Source organism: Canis lupus, chromosome 23 (assembly GCF_011100685.1).
Source record: "Canis lupus familiaris isolate Mischka breed German Shepherd chromosome 23, alternate assembly UU_Cfam_GSD_1.0, whole genome shotgun sequence".
Taxonomy (NCBI): domain Eukaryota; kingdom Metazoa; phylum Chordata; class Mammalia; order Carnivora; family Canidae; genus Canis; species Canis lupus.
Genome location: NC_049244.1, coordinates 34,603,628 through 34,631,081, shown reverse-complemented (window position 1 = coordinate 34,631,081; position 27,454 = coordinate 34,603,628). Strand labels below are relative to the sequence as shown.

At 48.0% G+C, this 27,454-nt stretch overlaps 1 protein-coding gene across 1 annotated transcript; it reads right to left on the bottom strand.

Annotated features, from left to right (window-relative positions):
• Positions 1–19,941: 19,941 nt before the first annotated feature.
• Positions 19,942–20,802, bottom strand: SOX14 (SRY-box transcription factor 14). Its single transcript, XM_038570185.1, has one exon. The coding sequence runs from the start codon at positions 20,800–20,802 to the stop codon at positions 20,080–20,082; it is 723 nt and encodes a 240-aa protein (XP_038426113.1). The 3' UTR covers positions 19,942–20,079.
• Between the last annotated feature and the right edge of the window lie 6,652 nt (positions 20,803–27,454).

Here is a 27,454-nt window from a genome sequence, read left to right as displayed (position 1 = left end):
GTGAGTCTAGGACCTCCAACTCTTTGGCACTGCTCAGACCAATATCATTGCCTCGGATAGAGAGGAATTCTTTAAACTAAATACACCTTGAAACCTGGGATGGAGTTAAGAACATGCTTGGAATTTCATCATGTTCAGGTAGAAACCTAAACTGAAGTGGCTGTTCTGGAGGATCAAAGGAAAAAAAGTGCATCGAGAATAAATACATGATAATCCTGCCGCAGCCAAAGGAGGAAGCTAATGGGCCTAATGAAGAGGGTGGTCAGGCCCTCTCCAGGAGCTCCCACAGTGTAGGGCACACTCCCAGAAAGAAACAAACCAGTGAGTCGAAGAGCAGGCTGAGTCCTTGCAGGTGATGCTCTGGGGGCATCATCTGATGGAACCAAGCAGCCCAGCTGGATGTTGAAGAAGGGAGTCTGAGGCTGCAATCGTAGATGGCAGTGGCCAGCTCTCTCCTGGAACCACCACTGTGCTTTAACACCTTCCACAAGAATGAGTGTCAGTAGAGCAAGATATGCGGGAGGCAGGGCCTCTGGGGGCAGACCTATGTTCGCATCCTGACTCCAGGACATGCTAGCTGTATGACCTTAGACATGTTAGCCCTTTCTGAACCTTGAATTCTTCATCTACTAAACGGGAGAAAGAATTTCCAACTGAAAGCATTGTTTGAGAATAAACTGAAATGAAATATGATTTATAGGGTTGTTTACACAAGAAGGGTTCAACAAGTGCACCTACTAGCATTTTCCATGTTGAGAAAAACATGGTTGTCTTTGGTGGGTCCAAGGCATGAACAGCACTGGAGTTTTGCAACTTCTCCACAGCAGCACTGAGCCTCCTAGTTCCTTGGCCTTCTACTTCCACAAGAAGTTCTCCATCCACCTTAGCAAGCTTCTCTTCCCTGCCCTACCTCTCAGCACAGCCACACCATTCTTGTCTCAGCTTTATTAACCTGTGTTTATGTGAGTGTGTGTATGTAGAGTTACATGTATGAGTAAGATCTTAACTTACAGGAAGTCTCTCCAAAGTTTGTAAATGGGATGATTGTGACTCAGAACACGTGACCCCTTGGTTACAATATTCAATGTATAAGTTTCCCTTGGACATTCTGATTCAGTGGGTTAAGGGAGGGTCCAGGAATCTATATATAATAAGCAGCTCTAGAACCTTGCTAGCTGTGTGGTTTGGCAGCTCTGGCACTTGGGAGCTTGTTAGAAGTGCAGAATCTTGGGCTTTACCTCAGACCTACTGACTCAGAAGCTGCACTTCACAAATACACTCAGGCAGAGTTGCCAGATAAAACACAGGATGCTCAGGGCAATTCTAATTTTAGATAAATAATAAAAAAAAATTAAAAAATAATTAAAAAATTTTAAATATAAGTATATCCTGTAAGTATATTTGTATTTTTGTTGGCTAAAATCTGGCAACCCTGCCTTCAGGTGATATTTATGCAAGTTAAAATTTGAGTAGCACTGGTTTAAATCAGTGGTCCTCAAACTATCGTATGCTTCAGAATCACTAGAGGCCTTGTTAAAACTGAGATTGCTGGGCAGAGGCCTGAGAATTTGCATTTCTAACAAGTTCCCCATTGCTGATGCACACATGTCAGGGGTACCACAGACTTATATATGACTAGGTTCCCATATCAGCCCACAAAAATCTCCGCAGTCCCTAGAGCTTGGACAAGATGAAGGGCTGAGGTTTCCTCCAACACTCACGTCTATGAATAGAAAGAGAATAAGAGTCTGATTTCAAGCCAACAGCCTCTAAAATCTGACCACCATTTTGGGGCACCTGGGTGGCGCTGTTGATTAAGCATCTAACTCTTGGTTTTGGCTCAACTTGTGATTTCAGGGTTATGAGATGGAGCCCCACATTGGGCTCCAAGCCCAGAGCAGAGTCTGCTTGATTCTATCTCCCTCTCCCTCTGCCCCTACCTCTATCTCCCTCTTTCTCTCTCTCTCAAAATAAATAAATAAATCTTAAACACACACACACACACACCACCATTTATAACAAGGTCTATAAGGCTAAGTGCATGAATGGTCGGTTATGTGGAGTACCTGGAGCGCATCTTCTTTTGACTTTGTGTTTCTTCCTTGTTTCCAAGCTACTGGAGGTAGTTCTTGGAGCACAGAGGGTGTAGGAGGGGAAGGATGAGGACAGATGGACTCACAACAAGGACAAATCTCTTAAGGGGATAGGTGAGGGTGGGTTCATATCTGGGGGACAGAAGGAGACCAAGTGGGTAGAGTAGGAAATGAGGTGGCCAGTGTTGAGGAGTGAGAAGTGGGAGGAGTAGGCGAGTTGGGGCAGGACTGGCTCCTCATTAGGACTTGATAGCCTCAGCTGAAATGGCTACTGGAACTCAGAGGAAGGATACCAGGTCTTGGAGTCTGAGTCTTAAAACCGTAGTTCTATAGGGATCAGCCCTGTGACTTTGTGCATGTGGTTCCACCTCTCTGAGCTTTAGTTTCCTCATTCAAGCACTGGCCTCCCTTCTTTGAAGAATGATTGTGGGGGCAAAATGAGACAATGCATATAGATAAAATTCATGATTACCTGAGTATGCATTCAGTAAATGATAGCAGTTGCTATTTTAGTTGCAAGACGTTCTAATGCTACTTTAGAGTAACATTTTGTTTTAGAGAATCAGTTTACCTATATATATTTTCATAAGATAATGGGTTTAGGGGAAATGTCATCCATACTCTATGGTGATAGAGGCCTCTTACAAAAAAATCTGCATTATTAATGAGATGCACATTCCAACCTGACGTCTCACCTCTACCCACTCTTGTTCCTACTGGCTCAGACAGTAGGGCCTATGAAAGTTGAAGCCTGAATTAGAACAGACCCCTGGCCCTCAGGTAGTACCATAGCAAGATCAGCTGGATGTCAGGCTGTCTGGTGAGAGGCATTAGATGACAGATCAGAGGGGGCCAATTTAACTTGATAGGTTTATTTCTTTGTGAACACAACCCAAGTGCTCTTCAGTGAGTTTCTGTGCCTCATTTTATAATATTTTTTTATTTTCAAAAGGAACATATAGTACAATTGCCTTTTGATGTACAGTTGTATGAATGTTAACAGGATACAGATTGATGTGATCACTACTACAATCAGGACACAGAACAGTTTCTGCCCCTTTGTTAGCCACACCTCCCTCCACTCTTGACCCTTAGCAACTAAACTTTTGACTTCTTAAGAATGTCATATAAATGGAAGAGATTTTGGTGAATGAAACAGTTAGCCTTGCAATATTTCATATTCTTTTTTAAAAAGATTTATTTTTTATTTTAGAGAGAATGAGAGAGCACGAGGGGGACGGGGCAGAGGGAGAGGAAGAGGATCCCAAGCAGACTCTGCCCGGAGCACAGAGCCTGACATGGGGCTTAACTCCACGGTCCCAAGACCACAACCCTGAGACTATGGCCATAGCCAAAACCAAGAGTCCGACACCCAATGACTGTGCCACCCAGCAGCCTGCCTTATTTTACATTCTTAAATTAAGTCAACAAACCTTAAAAAATTATTTAACATAAGAGCAAATATGAAAAAATTCATTTGTAAACATGGCTTTCATTTTTATTGTCATACTTCCCTTCTCCCCCTCTACACTTTCCCTCAATTTTTTATGAACTTACTTCTTCCAGAATCCTTCTCCTATTAGTTCCACAGAACTTCCTTTTCCTCATTCTCTGGGCCTTTCTTCCACATTCTGTCCCTTCTTTGTCACTCTCTCAAGAAGCACAAAGTGAGCAGCATGACACAGGGAAAAGCACATGTTCTCTGAAGACACACAGATCTCAGTATCAAACTGAGTTTGATAGTGCTGTGAGCAATAACAGAACCTCAATTTCCTCAGGGCAGAATAACATCTGCTCTAGTGAGTGGGAGAAAAGATGAAATGAGAGGACAAACACAAAGCCCTCCCCCCCAACATAGAGTGGGCAGTCAATTGAAGGCAGTAATTATGTTGAGCTATCAGTAGTAAGAGTGCTCATTATTATGAGTTTACATCCACTTGGCCATCACAAAAGCCTATAGACCATTCCATTGGAGGCTCTATGTAAGTACAGCATAAAAAATATTCAGTATTAAAAAGGCTAAAAAAAGTGCATTAAACTTTTCATTTTTTCATCTATTGTCCTTGTAGCATGTGAAGTTCATCTCACTTAAGGGTAGGACCAGAAGACCTTGCTCTGCCATTGACCCCATGTGTGGCTTTGATCATGGCACCTTGCTTCCCCAGTCCTTGATTTTTTTTTTATATGAAAATGTGAGGCTGATCTCAAAGCTCTCAAAGAATTATTTTAGCTCTGAACTTCTAAAACTCTAGTTACTTGCAGACCACTCTAAAACTTAGTAAGTTCTTATATGCTTTTCCCCCATTCTATCTGGTTCGAAACTCCACTGACCCTGAAGATGTGGATCAGCCCCTCTCTTGTTTATTATTCTAACATCTCACTGGGTTTATGGAAGCTTGGAGAGATTCTGAAGTGAATCATTGTATAAACAATGAATAGATAATTGACTTAAAAATATACAGGGCCTTGCTGCTTAAATATCATGGGGAAGGAAAAAAGAAAGGAGGAAAAGTCTGGATTAAGAAAAGAAGTTCCTGGGGTACCTGAGTGGCTCAGTTGGTGGAGCATCTGACTCTTGATCTCAGGATTGTGAGTTCAAGCCCCATGTTGGAAATGGAACATACTTAAAAAAAAAAAAAAGTCCCCCCCCCCTCATTGGGTTCTACCATGTGAATACAATTCAATCATTACATTTCCTGGGCATTTAATATGCACCAGGCACCAGGCTGGGCACCCTCCTTGTTATCTCATTTAATCCTAATAACACATCTGGTGAGGTGTTGGGATTGCTATTTTAATCTTTTTTTTAACTGATGAGTAGACTAACCCTGAGAGGTATAGTAAATAGTAAATAGCCCGTAGTTATATAAGTAGTAAGTGGCAGAAAACTAGACAGAGCTAAATAAAGTACAGGTAATTTCAAAACAGGTATTGTATTCATTCCTATCATGAAAGGGAGACAGTAGTCTTCAAGGGTTGGCCTCATCCTCCTCTGAATTCTTAGTGCCAAAAAGTGCTTGAATGTGACTGGCACTTCATGATTATGGGTTGAATGAATAAAGGTATAAAGGGAGAGAAAGAAGGGAAGCTGGGGTGAGAAAGAGAGAGAGAGAGAGAGAAGGCTGCACTGGGCAAAGAGGAAGAGAAAAGCATGGAGGTCAGGTGGGGGTGGGGGTGGCTAGCAGAGGCTGGTTCTGGGAACGAAGACTCAGGGAGCACAGAAAGAGGGTGGGGCCTGCACAGATGCAGTTACCCAAAACGACTGTGATGAAGGCAGAAGGCACTGGAGATGCTGGATCCGAGAACAGCAGGAGCTGGGTAATGTTCTCTCTCTGATCTCAGAGTCGAGAAACTCACTGAAATTCCCCTTGCCATTTCCAATTCCTGACTAGCAAAAAGACCAGTGTTTCTGAAGTAGGAAAGAGTTTTTTCTTTTCAATATAACTTGGACAAAACAGACAAGATTTGTCAATTAAAACATTCCTAAACTGTGTTTTTACTTCTGATTATGCTATGAAGAAAACAAACTGTATAATGATGAGCAAGCTGTGGCCTCATGAGAAGGGGAGGAACCCTGGGGATTCTCTTTGTGTCATTTTATTTTATTTTATTTTTATTTATTTTATTTATTTATTTGTGTCATTTTAAAAAGAAAAAGTATGATGCCACTTTGCAAAGATGAACAGAACACAACCTAAGAACACAGCCTAAGCTGTTATTCTCATTCACCTTAAAAAACATATGGAGAAAGGGATTTTAAAAAGCGAAAGAAAATAAATCATAAATCCCAAATTATAGCTAACACTTATTATGTGCCATGGTACTAAGCACTTTACAACCATAACATCTTTTAGTCCTGAAAACAATCCTGTGAGGTTAGTACTATTTCTATATCCATTTTGCAGATGAGGAAAGCAAGATGCAGAGAAGTACCACAGCTGGCAAGGAGCAGAGCCAGGATTCAGGTCTTGAGAGTCTGACTGTAACACCCAAGGGGTTAACCAAAATGATAATCTGAAGCCTGATGTAGACACAAAAGACGAAACAAACTCAGGGCAGAGGAATCCTAACGAATTAGTAGTTGCTGCAGAGGTGACTGATGAAGGACCCAAGAGTTCTGGAGAAAGCATGTGTTGACTTGAAAGAAAAGCATGTGGGGGACCAGGGGGAGAGGTTTGGTGGGGTGGGAGCAAGAGTCTCAAACTAGGAAGGGTGAGTTTCAGGTCCACTTCTGAGTGGCTTTGTGACTGAAAGCACGTCATTTAATTTCTCAAAGCTCTAGTTTCTTCTGCAAAATGGAGATGGTGCCTACAGACAGATGTTTCGAGGACTGCCCTTAACTAACTGAAGGCTGGGTGAGCTGCAAGTGATGAGTGACTTGTGCATCCATTACTGCAGCTGAGCATGGGAGGTGTTGAGCTACAAGACAGTCCTGGAGAAGAAAGGCTGAGCAGATGGAAAAAAATAGTAGTTTGTGAGAGGACGTCAGACCCTCAAATAAAGAAAACCAGCATGGGTCTGCAACAAAATACTTGATTTGTCAGGAGCTTTTTTCTACTATGGAGCTAAACTGCCTTACTGGCTCTTTGTTTCTTTTAACTTTTGCTGAAAGCTACTTTGCAATCTGCGCTGGGAGTGACAAATACAAGGCTACGGGATTTTGAAAACAATCACAGACTTTTCAAGACCACAGATGAAGAATTCAGCCCTCTTGGACCACGAGGTGCTCCAAGTTCAAACAAATATCCAGGGAAATCAGACAAGGGGTTCTGTGTACAGCCCTGGGATTCCGGCTGATGGAGGAGACTCTCTTCCCTGACATGCTGCATCTTTACATGGCACAGAGACACTGGCGTCCACCCATGACTGTACTGCTCGTGATTAGTAGCCTTTCTCTTCTCTTCCTGCCCTCTCCTGCCCAGCTGATCTTTCTAGAGGATACACAGCCCCTACCTCCCAAAGCCTATTGTGATCCCTCCTCCCCTAGAGCCCCTGTTTTCCCCCCAATTACCAATGAAAATGCATTAGGTTTTATACAATATGACCAGTAGACTGAAGACATTCTGAATAAGAAATAAAGCTTAGCACTACCAAGAAAGCACTTAAACTTTATGAGAGAACCTGGTGAATCTTCATATCCTTTCCCTTTACCCCCACAAGAAAATGTGCTGATTGCTTAACGCTTTCTCTTAGCCTCTGAGAAGAATGAGAGAAATGGAAAGAAACAGTGCTGGGACAACACCTAAAAGACCTTCACTATCGACTTTCCTTTCCTGTTGTCAAGCTCTGTGACTTTGGACAAATCACTTCACACCTCTGATCTTTGTTCTTTCTCCTTTATGGTGAAGTGAGCACTTTAGATCAGTGTGCTCAAAGTGTGTGACAAGATATTACGACTGTCATAAGGCAAGAATTTTAATTTAATTAATATTACCAAAAGAACAACCACAATAAACTCATAACTTGTGTACATTATTGGGTAGAATGAGGCTGAAGCAAAAAAAAAAAAAAAAGAGAATCAACTTAAAGAAACATATAAACTAATATAGATGAATATGTCCCAAATTGCAAAGGTGAGACTTGAAAGAAGGCCAACCTTGACCTTTCGTGCTAATCAAAGGGCAGAAACCAGGGCTAGCACTCAGGTTTCTCTTGCCCTACTTGGTACCCCCTCTTCCCTGCCCTCCCAGCCTCAAGGGCTTCCTGTCAACATTATTGAAAAACCTGCCTAACACACATCCACTGGTCTGCAACCCTTCAGGACAAAACTGTTATATGCACAAGTGATCATGTCATCAACTGCAGTTCGTAAATAAAAGTCTTAGTAAGGCCAATAGCATGTCAAATCTCCTTTTAAAATGTTTATAAAATTATCAGATTTTGCTCACGGTTTTCTGGACCCCAGTTCTCCATGGACTCCCTCCTCTGGTTCATACATTCATTTTTTATGTGACTTCTTAGGAATCATCTATATTCCAACAGAGGGTATGATTCTAAAACTAGAAGAGGAAGGAGTAAATTAGAATGTTTCTGAGCAGTTCTGTAAAACTTGTGCTCAAAGAAAGGACTGGGTAACTGAGAGACTTTGGGAATGTCTTGAAATTGCCTTAAACGTAAATATTGTGATTAGTAACTTTTTGTTTACGGCAAGCTTTGATCTTCCCAGAAAGATGGGACAAATGCAAACTATTATTAGCAAGGAAGTGCAAAACCACTTGATATACCATGATTGATATGCAGGAGCTCAATACAGGATGAGCAAGCAAAAACTAGTGTTTGAATCTTAAGGCAAAGACACAGAAGCTGGGATGATTTTAAGAATCAGGCCGAGGATTCAGGGGCATGATAAGGGTAACAGATTTACTAAACCTGACTAGGAGCAGGAGAAGGAGTAACGGGATTGGGAGAAATACTTCCTCTTTCTCTTCCCAACACACTACACTTTGAATTACCAAGTGCCCTGGCCTAGCTGGGCCCTCTGAAAGGAGCATCATGAAATGAGTCTGCAAGGGGCTGGGGCTCATCCTGTTGGCTCTGCAAGAAATCTGGTGTCTGCAGATGTGCCCCTCCAAGTCTGTGATGACTTGGGATTAATTTGTGATATCCTGGTCCCTGGCCATGTCTGCAAGACATAGAAGTGCCAGTGAGACTTGGGCCAAAAAAAGCTGAAGCATCTCGGGCCCATCGTGTGATTCACAGTGACAGAGGATGGGGATTCCATCACATTCTGCATATGCTACTCATCTACCTGAGAAAGGAAACGTGTTGCAATTCCCCACCTTACCCCAAACTCTGCATTTTCTCCTCTTCCTTGGTATTGTCCCCAGCTATGAATTCTGTGGGTCTTCTGCTCCTTCCCCCACCTCCAGTGAGTCCCTGATTTTATGGATAGTAGTGGACAGACAGTGAGTAGTTGGTAAAGCAGTTCTACTGTGAGGGCCATGAGCCATAGGGGTGAGTCATTTAATGTCTGGGAGACTCAGTTTCTTCCTATGTCAAATAGGGGCAATAGTAGTACCTACCTCCTGGTGCTTTGGAGAGAATTCAACAAGATGGAGTATTTATGGCACCTCACATGCTTCTTTGCACAGATTGCTCAATTAATATCCATTTAGTAAATAATTGTGGCTTTCTCATTGCAAACAGAGTACATCTCCCCAGGGAAGATGGAGACAAATCCTCAAAGTCCTAGAAGGATATATGATCAAAGCATATTTCTAAACACATTTCTAAAACACATTTTACTGAAAGAATAAGTATTCTCACTTATGCTAGCTGAAATGGTACCTAAACATGGTTGACAATATTGGCTTGTCTCTCAGTTACTGATTTCAAAGAGATCAAAATCTTACCCATTTTCATGGAATAGTCTGTTTTGCCCACTAATGTAGGCACAGCTGATGCCCCCTGGAGTAAAATATTAGTTTTCTGACTTCTTGTTCTGCATCCAAGCCAGGGATTTCATTAAATGAGGCTTGGTGGTCAGGCTTTTGCTTGCATGCCAAGGAACAGCTCAAATGTACTCTGGGAATCTTCTGGTCTGGTCTGATCATACTCTAGGTTTTGTGTCTTTCAGCATCCAGGATTTCTCCTAGTAATGCTGTCAGAACTTTTGTTGCTGCTCTTCCTTATCAAGGGAAAGAGTATATGAGTGAACTTGATACCATTAGTAGAGAACTAAATCCCAATTATTAGAACTTTCATGAGTAATCAGCAGAGGTATGCTACTACCTTCATTGCTCTCTTCCCCACCCTGTTGCATTGACAGTGGTGTAGAACCTTAGCATAAGATCTCTGGGTTCCTCAGGGTAGTGGTGACCAGCTGCCCATTAAGGAAAGTAAGGTATTGGGACCATAAGGTTGACAAATGCATTCATGAATTAAGGCTTTTTCAACGTGTTTCCCCTTATTAACTAAAGGAATGCTGTTTTGACATCTAATTGAAACTCAGAGGATGACCAGAAGACAGAAATTAGTACATATGCTTTTTGATCTCAATTCAAAGATTTTTTCTCTTGTTAAGCTTCATCCTACTTTTGAGCCATCACTAAGAAAAGTGAAATCATTATAGTACTTTTCTTTTTGGCAACAGTTTGTCACAAATCAAATTTACCCGTTTTCTTCCAGATTGTCTCATAAGAGGATGAGGGCTCCTTTTCTCAGTGGGTTTGATGATTTGGATGTCCATCATATTACATAATGGTTGATAGTAGAGATAACCTAATTTCTCCATCCAATAAAAACAAAACAAAACAAAACAAAAAAAAAGGAAGACAAGAATGAAGTGTCTCTGTAGAATGTCTTCTGAGAGTTGACATGGGGCAGCAAAAGGTTGTCCCAAAAGAGGCAGGCAGTCTTGGTATACCAAGAGACTCCAGAGAGGTCACCTGCAGAAGGATGGAGCTTTAGTAGAAAGAGACCTAATCACAAGGCTTGGCTTCAGATTTGCTCTTAGAATTTCTCTTCCTAAAATAATAATAAAAAAATCAAAACTCACATCTGTTATTATCCATTTCACTTGTTTATTACAAAATATGTTTTTAAGAAATGTTGGAGCAATTCCAACCATCTGCAAAGGAACTAAAGTTGTTAATTGGATAACAGATCGATCTCTCATCTGATTCCAGTCCTCTCTGTCTAACAAGTTGGCCATGAACACTGCTACAGTTGTGTGATATCACTTTGTGTGATACACAGAACCTTTGCTAGCAAGGCAGGTCTGAAATCCAGGTGTCAGCTGGAGCTGCCCCAGCAGCAGATAAGTAGTCATTTATTTTTACACTTTGTGTTCATATTAGCTCAGAGTATGACCTATTTTTAGAAATGTGTAAAGGACACATTGTAAACCATGGGTATATTTGGACAAGAGAAAAGTTCAGCTCACCTCTTCTGCAGATGACACACCTTCAGGCCTTCTGCGTTGTTCTGAAAGACAACTCAAAGCAAATGGATCCTTCTTATAAGGTACAAGTATCACAAACATTCCAGAGGAACCCAGGAGATAAAAGACAATGGTAAGGAGAAATTTTTTAAGTGTCTTAAAGATGTTTTTTCATCCACGTGATTTATATTATAAAGATTCACTCCAATGGGTCTAGAGTTTGAGGTAAAAAAATACACACAGAACATTTCAAGTTCTGAAGGGAATGTTTCCCTTTTGCCTCTTATTCAGTTTGTCTGATTAAAAATTAGGTGGGTTAGAACATGCATTACCACAGCAGAAGGAAGTGAGTCAAGGAAGAAACCAACATGGAGTGGAATGATGCTGATAATATATGAAGACCTACAAAAGAAATTTCTGATCTGATAGTGGTGCCCACATTTCAAAAAGGAAAACTAAACAAGAAGGGGACAAGGAAGGGACAGAGAAGGAATAAGAGAGGAAAAACAAAGTATACATAATAAGTTTTCAGTCTGGAGAGGATTTATCCTGTGGGAATGCATTTACTATTTTTCTTACTTGTGAAAACCATCATCAGATGTTCATGGTTTGTCTTTTACTTTCTTAGGTTTATAGGTCTCCTATCATCCATTTGGGTGACATTGAAGTGGGGTGACGTTACATCACCTCTTTATTTTGGTGAATATGGAGAAAGCATCTATCATGCAGGTTATCATCTTTTATTTCAAGAAAAGTAAACCCTATTCTTAAGTAATCTCCTCCTCCTCTTGGAAGCTCCCAAGTGACAGCACCTCTTATTTCCTTCTTAATACGTGCAAATTTTACTACACAATTATTTAGACCTGGCAACTTTTAACACAAAAGATTTGATGCTGCTCATACCTTGACCAAGCAGAAAATCCCTCTGGGAAATATGAACTTGTTCGTACCCATAACAGCTGTTTTAGAGAAACAATGCAAAATTGACCCAACATCTGAATATGCAGAAAGATTCATCCTTTGGTACATTTCTATGTTACAGAAAGGTTTTCAATTGATAAATGTCTTTCTATTGCATGCATATTTTATGGGAAAATAATTGCATATCTTCTGCATATAATTTTTCAGACATGCTGCATGTGCTCAAACTGCAGCAAAGAATGAAAGGTGAATATGGTTAAAATTTGACCCTAAAATCATAAGTTAAATTTGCTGGGATATTTAAAAACAACAAAAACCTTCCCTCCTTACCTATCTTTACCTACTTCATCTCAATCTCACATTATTTTAAATAAAGAAAACTTCATTGCATATTCTAGCAAAGTGTATTGGTAGGCGAAGGTTTAACAGAGCCAGAGAGGATGTGCAAGGAGTGAGAAAGTGAATTGATGGATGGATGGTTAAATGAATATAAATGAACTGACACCTTTACAGGAAAATAACATTTCTTTTCTTTTTTTATTCTATAGATCAGTGGGTTTTGTATCTGTAATTCTTTCATATCAGCAAAGAGGAAATAAACTCTCATGTAAATCATTTTCCCCCCATCTGGAGCATATTAAAACCATGCCTTTTTTTTTTCTTTTAAGCAGACTCTTTTCTCCCTATTTGCTTATCAGTTCATCCACCATTACATTTTAAATGAAATTGCAAGACCCTTGTCCCTCCCCCAAATTTCAGCCTGATGTAGGAAAGTGGGAAGCAGACTTTTCTTGCTTTAGAATAGTGACCTAGATTCAATTACAGATAGACCCAGAAGAGAGAAGTGACACCTCACAATTTTCTTAGAGGTCTTGGAAAAATTAGAAATCCCAAAACAATACTTAATGGAAAAGAATCTGTTTATTTCTCCATTCTCCCATCTTACTTTTTTCACCACCTTAATTGCATTGCTTTGGTACATTTAATTGTTCCTGGTATAACATTGCAATACATTTCCCACGGGATATTTAGCATCCTAAGAACGGGCATTTCAGGGAAATTTCTGAATTTGGTTTTTGAGAGTGGGTATCTACATACGAAGTGTGTGCAATACTTCAAGCTGAACCCAAACAAGATGAAAAATAACCACATAAGAGGCATTTTTCCTTACGTCCTTAAAAAGGCGAACAAATTACATTACAAAAAGCACACCTATTATAATTGCACCGCAGACAAAGCATTGAACGGAAAAAAAAATCGGGGCACATATATTATACAGTGTTCCCAATTACTGTGGGAAAATGTGGTCAAAAGAAATAGAAAGGGAGGAGAATCCTCTGATTCTGCTTATTGACTTTTATCACTAAATTAAGCATATAAATGACCTGAACGGGTGGCTTGGTATATTAAATTAAAAAAAAGAAGAACAATGATTGTCTCTTCCTTTTCCCTCCCTCTCAGATCTCAGCCTGAAAGGAGTCTCCGAGAGATAAGAAAGATGGGATTCGGTCCGTGCTGCTCTGGCTGGTCCTGCTTATCCCGGAGCAGGGAGGCAGTTGCTTTCCACGCAGGATTTCCGTTCGGGGTTCACAATAAGCGGTCTCAAGCGGGGGCACCTTCCCCGCCACCTCCACCTCCCCCCAAACAAAGAAGCCAAATTGGGCTGTCCCAAGCCCAATGCGCTTGGGAACCTTCGAGGTGAGCGAGGGGGAGGCAGGCTACTGTGGACAGGCCTGGACTCCTTAACCCTCACCACGGGTTTGGAGTCGCCAGGCGCAGCAAGAGGGCAGAAGTGGGCTCGCGTCTATGCGGGTATCCAAAATGAAAAAGAGCTGCAAACCGTGCGGAAGTCCGGGGTGAGGTGCAGAAAACAGAGCAGGGGCGCCGCCTTGCTTCTCAAACACCTTCGATGGATGGGTTTTCCCCGAGAGATTATTTCAGATCCTGGAAATTAGGGTTCCGTTGGGCAGTGGCCGCAGCACTGGGGCTGTGGGTGCGTGCCCAGCCCTGCAGAAAGGGTCCCTCGGCCGCACCGGGGAGCGCGGCAGGCGCCCGGGCCCCGAGGGAGTCGGCAGAGGATTGTTTCATTTCAAAGTGAAAATCTGCAGGCTTTGGGAAACGATATTCAAAAAAGTATATAATCTCCATATGCCGCTCAATGGAGGATCCTCATAATTTACAGAGGCAGATAAGGCTAGAGGGTGTAATAAAAAATCTGAAGCCCTCCCCTCCCCCTCGCCGCCTCCCCGGAATTGCACCTTGGGCAGCGGAGCAGAATCCGGAATGTGAACTTCTCCCGACATATGTTTCCCGCAGATAAGTAAACAATCTGGACGTGAAATGGAAATGGTAATTAATGCAGTAATGCTGTTACACCTCGAGTGTGCAAATCCCATTGACTCGCCGCGCCACGGGGGGTGCCGGGCGATCGGGGACCGGCGGCGAGGCGCCCCGGCGTTCCTCTCCCTCCCTCCCCGCTCCCTCCTCCCGCGGTGCCCGGGCGGGGCGTCCGGAGAGCCCGCGGGGGCTCGGCCCCGCTGCAGGAAGCCGGGAGCGGCTGGGCGGCTCCCGGGCTCCGGCTCTCCGCCCTCTGCCCGCGAGGCGGGTGCGCGACCCGGGCCTCTCCGCGGAACCCCGCGCGCGCGTCTCCTGCTCCTGCTCCTCGCCGCTCCCGCGCGCGCAGAGCCTCGGCGCTCTGGGGTGCCCCGAGCCCTGAGGTTCCCAGGACCAGCTGGGCTCTCGAGCCGCGGCGGCCTGGAGGCCGAAGGGGGCCCGCGCTCTAGGACCACCGGCCTTCCCGTCTCGCGGCCGTCGGGGCTGGTCCTCCATCTCCTCCTAGCTCCGGGCCGAGCGCGCTGCGGCCGCCCGAGTGCTCCTGGTGCGCTGCAGCCCGGTCCCGAGGGCACGAATCGCGTTTGCTGGCTTCTTTCGGACCCAAGAGTGAAAAAGTTTGGAAATGGCCACTGGCCGCCGAATAGCGCAACTCCTTCATTTTGTAGCAAAGAGGAAACGCGGCATCCTTTCTCTGTCCGGCCCGAGGGGTCTCTTTCCTTCCCCAAACTCGGACCAAATTCTTGGGGCCTTGTGAGGGGTCGGAGAGGATGCTCTGAGCAGGAATTCGGGCGAAGAGGATGAGGATCTAGGGAGGTCGCCCAAGAACTTCCCGGGCCCGAGGCCCTACCGGCGTCTCCGGAACACGGCTCCCACACCCCGCCCCGGGGACTGCTAGGGGATCGCGGGTGACAGCTAAGCCGGGCGCAGGGTCGGGGGCTGGGCGAGGAGGGGGTGTCGAGGCTCTCTTTTCTGCCTCCAGCCCCCTTCCCAGTGCCAGGGAGGGCACCACCAGGTCACCAGCCCTCCGAGAGCCTGAGAAGGGTTAGGCTGGGGCGCCCGCGAATCGTCAGGTGCGCGTCTACTACTACACCCCAGAATTAGCAGCGATCCCACCCGTCCCCAACTTTATTATTTTCTCAATTACTCTGTGGCCGCCCGGGGCCAACGCTTCTGGTTCGAGGACAAGGCCCATCCCCGTAGCGCCAAGAGAGTAACCTGCCCAAACGTTGCCCCCCAAGCTGAGTCTGAGGGTCTCGAGGCCAGAGCAAGGCCAGAGTCTAGGAGGGCGCAACCCCCAGCCGGGGCGGGGAGAAAGGCCCTGACATCTCCTGGACCCAAATCTAACGTGCCCCTTCTGCCTCCGTCTGCCCCTGTCACACCCACAGGCGCACGATGCACTCAGCAAATAAAGAGATGAGAGTTCTTAGCGGGAATCTTGTGAATTACGTGATAGTCAAATTCAAAAGATTTGAAATTCATTGTCCGCGTGAACAATGGTGACAAGACCTGAGCTGGGGAGGAGCCGGGGAGAGTCCTCGAGGGCAGTCCCAGCGCCAGGCCCGCCAAGTTTTCCGGGGGCCCTGGCAGTCTCAGTTCCCTCCAGAGAGGCTGCCCACGAGGGAGACGCTTCTCTAGGTAGCGCCTTGTAACGAAAGTCCCCTAGACCCTACAATGACTAACACCCCACCCCCTGCCTGGGCGACTGCAGACTCCGGGAGGTTATCTAGATCCTGTTTTTAAAACGCAAACCTTAAGTGATGTCAGTCACTCACACCTCAGTGCGATTTACTTTAAGTAGTTGGTGTCTCCCTCTGTAGAGTTAGCGGTTGGAAGGACATTGGGTGTTTAAATGGGAAAACTCGGAAACTGGAAGGAAGTTAAAGATTCCTGGAGACAAGACCCAAGGCTGAGGAAGCGCCTGAAACACTGCAAAGGCTCTGTCTGCACCAGCGGCCGCGAGCGGAAGGGGGCCAACAAGCTGGCATCTCCCAGAAGATGTGGCCCATGTGCCCCTGAGCCGCGGGGGAGGGGGGGGGGGGACAAGGTTTAAGAAAGAAAACCTAACTAAAACCAAACGACTCTGCCCCTGCCGCGTCAGCGCCACCCGCTGCCATCTGGAGCCCGTGGTGGTCAGGACTCCCGGGTCCCAGAGAACGGTCCCTAGTGGAGGAGAGGTGGGGGGTGAGCGCGGCATGCTTTTGGGTCAAATTTTTGTGTGCCCTGGAAGCAGTCGCAGCCGCGGGGGAGCGGCCCGGGCCCTCCCTGGCACCCTCGCTCCAGGGAGGCCAAGGCTGCGGGCAGAAGTCCGGGACTCCCAGGCTGCGGGAGCGCGCAGAGCGCGGGAGGGTCCACGGAGTCGCCACCTGCAGGGCCCGGGTCGCCCCGCGCGCCTCGGGAGTTCGCGTCCTCCCGACGACACCAAGAGTCTGTCGAGGGCGACTCTTGACTGCTCTTTGCTGCGCGTACCGCGCTCGGGAGCAGCGGATCTCCTCGACTCCTGGCGGGCGGGGCGCTCCTCTCCCTACAGGTTTGCTTTAATGATTTTCTTGAAAGAAAGAGACAGTTGTGAGCAAACAGGTTTGACAGGGACTGCTCCCCCCCCCCCAACACACACACCCCCAGGGGATTTCTTTTTGTCTGCGCCTGACTTCAAAGTCAGTAATCGGCCCTGTCAGAGGCGTGACGAGGAGGATTTCGGCTGTTTGTTAGGACGAGTCGCGGCCGCGCACCTCTGCGGAGGCTCTGCAACCCGCGGGGCGCGCGAGGCCGGGCGGAGGCGGCCCCTGCGGGCCGGGGGCTGGGGCCAGGCCTAAGGAGGAGCGGGCGCTGGACGGAGCCCGACTCGGAAGGAAGGAGGCGACCTGGACACACAGAGATGGCCAGAGCTGGCTAGGTCTACGGCTGTAGGGCCCGGGACCTGCGCTGGGCCCCGCGCTTTCTGCTGGCTGCAAACGAGTCTCCATCACCCAGCCGCGGACACGGGCGCCTCCCCGCTACAGCGCACCCCAGTTTCCTGGAGCTCCCTTTGGAGTCCCCAGGGCCGGGCGCAGTCTGGGACCCCGGTTTCAGTTTTCTGGCTTCCACCGCCGCCGCCCGAGGCCTCTGGGACACATCTGGCACCCCTGTCCAGCCTAACCCGGCCCGAGAGTCTCCGGGGCACCCTGCTGGGGCCATGCGCGCGGGAATCCTCCCGCCCGGGCGCTCTGTGCACCTGGGGCGCCGGCGCGCCGGGCTCTGCGGGGAGACACCCAGACCCCTGTAAGCTTCATCTTAGGAGATGTTAAGGGACACTGAGCTATGAGGGAGATCAGAGCGGCTGACAGGACTGTCAGTTGGGGTTATATCAGACAGCGAAACCGCGGTGCCTCCGCCCTAGGCCTCCTGGGCTTCCTCGGGGGCGGAAGGAGGGGCCTTCCCTAAGCGCCTAGAGCCTCCGGACCCGACGGCCACCAGAGGCAAGTCACTTCCTAATTGTCTCGATTTGTAAGAGGGTTTTGTGATGCTAAGTAAGCGTGGCGCAGCCCGCCCGGCCTCCCCCTACACGTCCCCAGCCCGCTTTTGTTTACCTTCGCCTGATCGCTCATTTATTTATCTATCTATTATTTATAGGCGTCCCCTCCTATTCAGCCCCCGTGTATGTTAATTGTGTTATACCATTTAATTCTAACATCGGTCTCAAAAGAGCTCTTAATGAGAAAAGCATATACAACACGGATCACTTTGCTATTCAGCTCAGCCAGATGGACAACTGCTAACTTTTTTTTTTTTAATAATGAAAATCCCCTTTGACAAAGGGGCTCGGATGAATAGGCTCCAAATAACACCTCAAACACTTCTAATTGTTTTGAGGACAATATGCTAATCGGTGGTTTTCGGCTTTGGTGTCTGTTGACAACGTTTCCCCAGCACTTCCAGCCACACACTCCTTTGGAAGAGGCAGAGGCAAGCGCAAAAATCCAACAGAAGCAGAAAGCAGACAAATCGCTAGGCTGCCCCCCACCCCCAACCCACCCTACATCAAAGCCAGTGAGGGAAAAGCACCTGATCTAGGGAAAAACGTGCAAGAGCCCGGCTTTGGGGGTGAGACTGGAGAAAGATGGGGAAGGGGAGCACCCCTCAATTTTGAGAACAAGTTCCAAAGAGTTGGGCTGGAAGGCATCAGAAAGTCCATTCTCCCTAATGAAAAACAGAGCAATCTTCAAGCTAACATTCACCCAGTGGGGGAAAGGAAAGGGCTCTTTTGCTTTTTTTTTTTTTGTTAAACACCAAGGGCTAAGAGTTATTGAATTTTTACGATTTTTTTTTTTTTTTAACTCCATGCCTGAACCCGGTCACCTTCCTTTAGGGAAGCTCCCATAGGGTCTTAGTAAAAAGTCTCCCATAGTCCAGAGCGGGGACCTAAGACATATTTTTCTAGGTTTCTCAGACTTTGATTTTTTTAAATTTAGGAACCAGAATGGAGCTCCAAATCCCAAGAGCCAGCAGCAGCATTCTCAAGGATCTTTTAAAAATATCGATTGCACCGGTCTTCCCCGAGGCATTGAACTTAAACACCCACTGCAGGACTCTGTGCCTGGTGCGCAACTGGTTCCCCGGAGACTCTGTGATTTTCTCCATTCTTTTGGAGTTTGGTTTAAAAGAAAAGAAAATGCACCCAGATCTCAGAGGTCTGGTTGGGCTTTTGTCTTAGTTCATTCACTCCTTGAAGTGGTCTGACCACTTTGTGAAGAACGCACAGAAGGAGTGACGTGAAGTCTGAGGATGGATACCTTTGTCCAGCCTCTAAAGGCAAAAAGCCGGTCTGGAGGGCACGATCCATCGGGACAAATCCCAGACTCTGGGCTCCTTTGCACCTGCCCGGAAGGCCACCAGGCTCGGCCCACGGAAGCCCATGGAAGCCCAGCCACCACTGCTAGAGTCACTCTATGCACTCTAAGCCTCCGGCGACTGGACTCCACCGCCCTCCGGGCAGGGCCTCCTGACTTCAGATTTTATGCACATCAAAGGTTACTTTTTGCAATGACAGATTGTCTTTATTCAAAACGTCTTTGTTCAACAAATGAACAGAGTAAGGAGGTGAAATCCTTCTAGGTACATTTCCAAGACATCGTCAAAACATTTATGACCATTTAGGATGTTTTTATTCTTTTAATTTTTGTTCACTTTCTACTTCCTGACTTCATAACCCGACATTCTGTCTAAAAGTAAACTTAGGTCTCTAGGAGCACTGCTTTATACAAAGAAAATAATCATGTGGGTCCCTTTGTTTTACCTTTAAAGAAGCAAACACTATCATAGCATGATTTTTAATAGAAATATTTCCCTTTCTGTAGTTTTAAAGTTTTAAGCCTTTCCCCCCACACATAAAGAGCAAATGGCATCTAGTTGTGTCTGATGGCAAAACACAGAGACACAGCTAACTCTTCAGGGTGCAAAAGAAAAAATATATATGCGTATTCTAGATATAATACCAGGATCTGGGAGTTCTGGAGTCCAAAGCCCATCAGAGGAGAGAGAAGGGGACATAAATAAAGCAAAACTGCCTACTTTTTTTTTTTTTTTTTTTTTTTTGTCCAAAGGGGGTACAGTCGGAGATCTGTTTTGGGACAGTCGGGGTAGGGGCAGCCGTATAGCTGTCATATGTTCACAAGTTTCTGGCACCTGTCTGCGCCTTGGGTCCCGGGAGGACGCCCCTACCATCGCCCTGGAAGAGAGGCAGAGTCTGGGGTAGGGTAGCGGGCAGCGGCACGGCTCACCCGGAGGCGTCTGCAGGCCCGGGCTAGGCGCAGAGGACAGGGTGCAGACCCCACTTCCAGGCCACCCTCCAGGTCTGGTGGGCTGGGCTGGGGGTTACATGGCCGTGGCATGGGCTGACGAATAAGGGTCTATGCCAGTCTTGGTCATGCCCGGGAAGAGGATGTAGGCGACGGGGGGCTGCAGGGTGGAGGCAGACCAGGCGGTACAGTTACAGGGCACCACGTAGCCCGGATTGGTGGGGGACGGGTGCGTGTGCGTGTGTTGGCTGGGGCAGCTGAGGCTGCCGAAGGCGCCGTTCTGGTAGCCCAGGGTGGACGCGTAGGGCAGTGCGCCGGTGGCCAAGGTGTGGGGCACTTCACCCATCTTCTGGATGGCGCTTGAGCTAAACTGCGCGGGGTCCAGCAGGGAGTAGGGCGCCGAGGCTGGCGGCAAGAAGGCCCGGGCTTTCTCGGGCGCGCTCAGGAGGCCGTCGGAGGCCCCCACGGGCAGGCCGGCCGCCTTGAGCGGGTCCGTGTCGCCCAGGTAGGGCAGGGGGAAGACATACCTGTCCTTCTTAAGCAGGTTCTTGGGCTTGCGCCGCGGCCGGTACTTGTAGTCAGGGTGTTCCTTCATGTGCTGGGCGCGTAGCCTCTTGGCCTCGTCGATGTACGGCCTCTTCTCTGCCTCGGACAGAAGCTTCCATTCGGCGCCTAGGCGTTTGCTGATCTCTGAGTTGTGCATCTTGGGGTTTTCCTGGGCCATCTTGCGCCTCTGGCCTCGGGACCATACCATGAAGGCGTTCATGGGTCGCTTGATGTGGTCTGAAGGTTTGGACATGGTCCCGGAGGCTAGGCGGGTGGGGGTGGGGAGTGTAGGGGCTCTGCAGGCGAGCCTGGGCGCGGCTGTCTGTCTGCCTGTTTGTCCGTCCTGAGCCGGTGCTCTGTGCTCCCCTCGCCTCCGCACCGCTGAGGGGAAGCCAGAGAGAAGCGCTAATCCCGCAAAGTTCAGCTGATCATGCCAGTCCCGGCACCCAGGCAGGCCCCCGGGAGGGGCGGGGGGCGAGTGAGGACAGGAAGGGCGGGGGAGGAGAGGGCAGCCGGCTGGGGGCTGCCGGCACCAGAGAGGCTGGGGCCCAAGTACCGGAGTCTCTGGGATTAAGTGGCCAGGTAATTTGCTGGCGAGGGCGGGAAGCTCCTCCTTCTCCCCCTCTCCACCTTCGCCTTCTCTGGTTCTCTTCTCTCCTGTGTCTACCGCTGTGGTTCCCTCCCCCCCTCCCGTGCGTTTCCCGGAGCCGCCTTGCCTAGCACAGCACCTGGCTGAGAATGCAGGGAGGCTGGTGAACGGGAGCCAAAAGCGGCGAAGTTCAAAGGCGAGGTGGGCCCGGACAGCACGCACTCTGACATAAGCGCGGGGCGGTGACTCCCCAACCTGGGCGCCAATCAGCTGCAGAGAAGGCGAGGGGGCGCACCTGCCAGCGCGCCCGGGGAGGAAGAGAGCGCGCGCCTAGCGGGGGTGGGGAGAGGTGTGAGGGGAAGACACCGAGAGGGAGAGAACCGAGCGGCCGGTTCAGGACTGGGGACTTGGATTCCACATTGTTTCTAGCACTGTCAACAAATAAAACTCTTCGTGCCCGTTTCCTTTCCCGGTCGTGCGCAAGAGAATTGGGGCTCCGAATACAAAGACCTAGGGAGGGGGCGGCAAAGCGAGTGAGCCGAGAGCGTGTGCTGATAAATAGGGCGGCCTCGCCACGAAATGCAAGGACAGCACTTTCCCATCTTGTCAAAGATCCTCGGAAAAGAAAAAGAATGTATCAAACTCAGGTTAAAAAGCGAAATAAACTTTTCCAGCCGTTCCCCTGGGGTTCTTCGGCGGCGTTCTCTCGGGATGCCCCCCCCCCCCCCAGCTCCGCCTCCACCCCTGCCCCGGGACTTGGCGCCCGGGCGGAGCGCTGGGTCCGGGCTAGCACAGCGGGGCGTTCCAAGCCGCTGCTGGAAGGCCGTGGGTCCGGCAGTGCGGTTTTCAAACCCTGGTGGGTGCGCCTTGAAGAGCGCAGCGATCCGCTCTTCACTTCTGTGGAGGGGCCGGGGAATGGGATTTCCGTCAGGATTCCTATTTACGGTATTATTATTTAATGTTTTTGGATCTCCAACTCCCCCCCACCCCCCGCATCTGTTCATACGGGAAGGACAGCCTGGAGGTCGGGCCTCCTCCCGGTGGGGCGTGGGCGCTCCCCCCTTGCCCCGTCTACGGATGCCGTAGGATGGAGTCTCGGGCTGCATCGGCACCCAGGGTCGATTTGTCCCTGGGCACCTCTTCCACCCAGCGAGAATTCAAGACTCGTTTCTTGCGTCAGATGAGCATTCTTCGGGTAAAGAGGACGAAATAACCCGCAGAGCCAACCTGCGTGCCTGTTTCCTTTGAATAATTGCCTGCCCAATGTGAAATGCCCTTGGGGGAAATATTTATTAAATGGAAACCATTGTCCCAGGCCCAGCAGGACCTGCGTGTGTTCCAGGCTTATTGGCTTTTGCACCAGCCTCTCTCGGGAGGACCGACCAGAAACGCGCGGCTCCGAGAGCTTGGAGGAGTTGGGGGTGGGGGAGGTAAGCAGAAAATGAAGAGACAGGGAGAGAGGGGCTTTCTTAAGCATGTAGTGTGTCAAGTTTGAGGCGAAGGCTTTGCATCTCCTTTCTACAGTTAGACCTGTGGCATTTCCTATCCTGAGCACGCCCTTCAGAAAGGTGGGCACTATGCCCATTTTGCAGATTAGGAAACTGACGTTGAGAAAGGCTAAGTGATTTGCCAAATAACTCCAGTGGGAAGTGGTAATGCCAGGTGTATGAGATTTGAAAACCCCATTTTGTTTTCCACCCCACGCGGGGCCAGGTCTTAAAAATTAGATGGTACTGCAAGCCAAAGGCAAACTCCTTGACTAGACTGTCGGAGCCACCAAAACCTGTCATATAGATAGATCTCCCTGGAAGACTGATTTTTACGCCTGTGCTTATTTCCTTTAGGCTGTAGTCGGAGACCTGGCTTCCTTGACAATAGACCTGAGGCCAAGTGCGCCACCTCGGTGTGGGCTTGTGATCAGGCGCACAGTCCTTACATTATTCTCAGCACCAGCCCGGGCCTTCATCCTGCCCTCTAACCCCGTTTTCTCTGCAAGAGGTTTCACTTAGCTTGACGCATCAGGAAGTAGAGGTGTTTTTCAACCCAGTCCGGGGAGGGTTTCAAGAGTCTCAGGCAACCTCTACTCAGGTTGGACTAGCTTTCGGACTGAGCACTGCGCTGGGAGCCTGCCAGGGATCGGAGGTCTAAGAGCCAGGCAACTTGAATTCCACTGGGCGATCGCTACGGTTTGAGGAAAGAATGACAGAAATGCTTGTATCTGCAGGGAGCTATAGTGTCTGGCGGAGACCCGCCAACTCTCACTCTGGAACCCTCGAGGGACACCAAACCCACACGCAGAGTTAATGGGCTAATGCAAACCAACCTCTAAGAAACTGCTCAAGGAGGGGATCTGGCACAAGGTCGTAGACCTTTTCTTCTGTTTGCAGCCTCTGAGCCAACTCCTTCTGGTTGCCCCGAGGCAACTCCGGGCAGGCGTGCGCCCTCGTTCAGTTCTTCAAATTTCCTCTTCTTTCTTTTTGTCTGCGCTACTCTCTAAACATCTCACATTCCATCCTAGTTCATAATCTCTGACCCCTGAGCGGATTAGTAGGGAGGGGCAAGCCCTGGTGGGATAGCAGTTTGGGGGCAGGGCGCCAAAGGACTTTCCAGGGTTCTGGCGCTTCTGCGTTTGCGGAAAGAATCCAGGCACACCCTTAAGTACGTCTGCGCACCTTCACGCGGCGCAATTACTCAAAGCACGCCTCGTGCCAATCTAAGCCTTGTGTCTGGACGACTGAGCCACAAGGATGATGCCATCGAACTGTTGTTGCTCGTGTAGAAGTGAAGGAGAGACCTCGAGGTCACGACCCTCTCTACTTCTGGCCCCGCTTCCTCTCCCCCGGCACTAGGCAAGGTCCAAGGCGCCCTTCCCTTTCTGGCGGCTCTGGGTCTTGTAGGGAGCATTTCTACTCTCCTTTCAACCAAGTCCTTTCCGTACTTGAGGTCTCTTTCAAGCCCTCACCTCCTCTAGGGAGCTTTCTCGGATTCCCGTGCTGGGCTAAGACTTCTAATGCTCGCACTCTCACGCCCGCTCTTCCCATGCCCCTTTCCCAGCCTCGCGTGGAGCCCTGTAGCAGCCCGTGCAGCCCATCAGACTTCGAGCTCCTTGAAGGCAGTGGCTGCATGTTTTATCTTTGAATGCCCGGTGTCCGCACAACTCCGAGCGCAAAGAAGACGCTCGATAGTTTCTTTCTGCTCCGGCTTAAACTTTTACAACAGGACTTTCCCAGCCTTGCAGCTGCGGGGGAAGATCCCAGGTGCAGCCTGGTAGAGCCAGACGTGGAAGTCTGGGGCTCCCAGGCCCGCACCCACCTGCCGGGCCTCAGCGCTGCGCTGCCCTCCAACCACAGCCTCCTCCTCTTTAGTAGGCAGAAGGGCCCCCTCCGAGGCCTCCGGGACTGAGCGACAGCCCAGCGCGGAGAGGAAGGCGCGCTAATGGTGACTTGGGGAACGCGGTTGCGGGGTGGAGCCCAGGAGGGAAGCTTGCCACTGGGCTCGCGCCTGGCAGCTTTTCGAAAGAGGCCAGGAGAGCCATCCGCGTCCGGATCCGCCGAGGGGCTCGGCGCCCCCAGAACGCCGGGCTTGCGGGTTTACTGCGGCCCCGCCGGGATTCCGGAGAGGAACCGAGGAAGTTCCAGGTGTCGGTGTCCGGGGACCCTCCACGCCGCCCCAGCTCGCTGCAGGCAGTGTGAACGCGAAGCACACGCAGGTGTTTACGAGAGCGTTAATCCAGCCCACCCATGGGCGGTCAACAACCCAGGAGCCAACCTTGAGGATAATAAATTGGGAAATAATGCACCTTTGGTTAAATTATAAACTAAAATTTTCTTATTAACAAAATGTAATATATGGCATCCCTGCTTTCCCCCTTTTTTCCTGTTTTCAGACATATCCCATGTCCCTAGAGTGCCCTAAAGGACCCAGGGCTCTGGTCCTATTGGGACATTTTCTAGTAATTGCTCTAGGATCTTCCCTCCAGAAACCAGCCCAGCCCACTCGTCTTGAAATTTTTTTTAAAACTCCAAGTGTCCATCACAGCCAAGATGGCAAAGGAGGACATGGCCTCCACCAAGAAAAACAATAAGAAAGCGAGTCCCAGATGCGTGGAGTGCCTGCAACATCACTTGCAACGCCCAGCTGGCAGAGCGTCCTTGACTGGGCTGGAGGACGTCTGTCTCAACACCATCAGGTGCCCAGGTAAGGAGACTTTTTGATACTTCACACCTCCTTACCTTAGCAGGATTCTGTTTGAAGCAGAGGTCACCTGATTCACCTACCTGGTGCAAATTAATAAAGGATTGCATAACATCTACACACATATCCCAGAACATGGAAAGGGTGGGAGCAGGGGTAGGGCTTTGATATCTTCCTATTCATTCATTAATCAAAAGGCTATTTATTGAGCACATACTATGTGGTAGGCACTATCGTGGGATATTAGCAGTGAGCAAGACCTGCAAAGGTCCTTCTCCCATGGAGTTTCCAGACCAATGGAAGACAGATTAAAAAACAAGAAACAATTCCTGGTTCCACCACCAAGTAGTTGTGTCACTTCAGGCAAGGTACTTAATCTTTGTCCTGGTCTCTCACCTGTAGTGGGTATACTGGATTAGTATTGGGACTAAATGAGTTATAACAATGAAAGCCCTTAAAACTGCTTGGCATGTAGAAACTACTTAATAAGTGTCAGATTATATGATATTATAATTCAATAAATTATTTTCTGATAGTGTTAAGTGGCAAAAAGTGAATCAAGGTGATAGGATGGATTGAGGGAAGGAGGTCCCATTCACATTGAGTGGTCAGGAATCTGAACACAAGAAGGAGCCAGCCCCAGAAAGAAAGGGGAGATAAAGTAGGAGAAGCAGGAAATCCTGCTGCCTGGAGAAGTGACTGAGCGTACCTGAGGATGTAAGGGTAAGGGGCCAGAGTGGCTGAAACCTGGCCATGACCCTGGGGAGAGTATAAGGAAAAGGCTGGGTAAGGTTGGCAGTGCTCATATTATCCAGAGTCTTCTAGGCTCCATAAGGAGTTTAGGTTTTATTCTAAGTGTACTGGGAAGTCATTGCAATGAAGCACACCAAAATTATGTAACAATCCTAGAACCACACACACGAAATACCGGTTATGAGCCATTCTATTTATGGAGGAGTCTCACCCGAAATTATAGGGCAGAAACTTTCTAAATGGAAAACTTTTATCAGTCTTGGAGTCAGCTCTTGATCATGGCTTAAAGAATAAGGCTAGTCCTGCTGAATATTTTGGACTTCTCTTATCTCTTCCTTCAGGAAGCTGAGGGAAAAATAAGGGAGGGTCACAGCCCTTAATGATTCCAAAAACTTGTCCATTGATATTCAGTAGGTATTAGCAGCCTGATGGGTCCCTGACTTACTCTTCCTACTTCCCACCATGTGGTGCTCTCCTATGTCTCTATGGAGAATACCAGGCTCTGCACTACCCTTTCTAGAGATGCTGAGACTACACGTAGGCATCTTGAATATCTTAGCCTGAGAAATAGAGGATTTGTATGTAAGCACGTGATGTTTCTTGAAATAAAAAAAAAATCCCAGTGGTTATAAGAATAGGAAAGACATTTTGTTCTAAAATAAAAGCCAAAAGAATGTCAACATTATATACTTCTGCTTGGGTTTTATTGTGTTCAGGTGTTTCACATGCTCCCCTAACCCCCATTCTTCTCATGTAAGAATCCTTGGTCAGCTTTTATCATAAATAATACTCTTTAAGGCTCTGTTTGCATAATGCAATCGGCCAAGTTATTGGAGCATACATTCTCTTGCCAATTTTATCACAAATTATGTGCTGCAGAGGATAAGACTAAACTCTGGCAACAAGCCCCAATCAAGGATCAGAATAACGTTTCCTCTTTTTGTACCTACCTCTGCTCACAACCTAAATAGAAAGAAATATTGGGGGCACTCAGTAGTTGCAAAAGGTGCTACATTAAGCATGTTTATTTTCATGTACTTGTTTCCTTAAAGCATCATTTTTACACATTCTGAAGACCAATAGCCCTTATTAGAATTTTACTTAATACTAAAGTCACTGAAATATTTGTTGAGTACGTTGACGGCTAAGTTGATGGAGTTCAAGATGTGGGGCTTCCAATTACTGTGAGACCTTGGGCAAATTACTTCCTTTTGCCTCTTTTGTCTCAGCAGCAAAATGGGGATAATAATACATAGGTGGTCAGGAACCTGCACACAAGTTGGTTGGCTGTCAGGCCTGGCATTGCTTATCGATTGCAGTGTAACAATTACTCCCCAAACTTAGTGGCTTAAAACAGCAAACTTTTCTT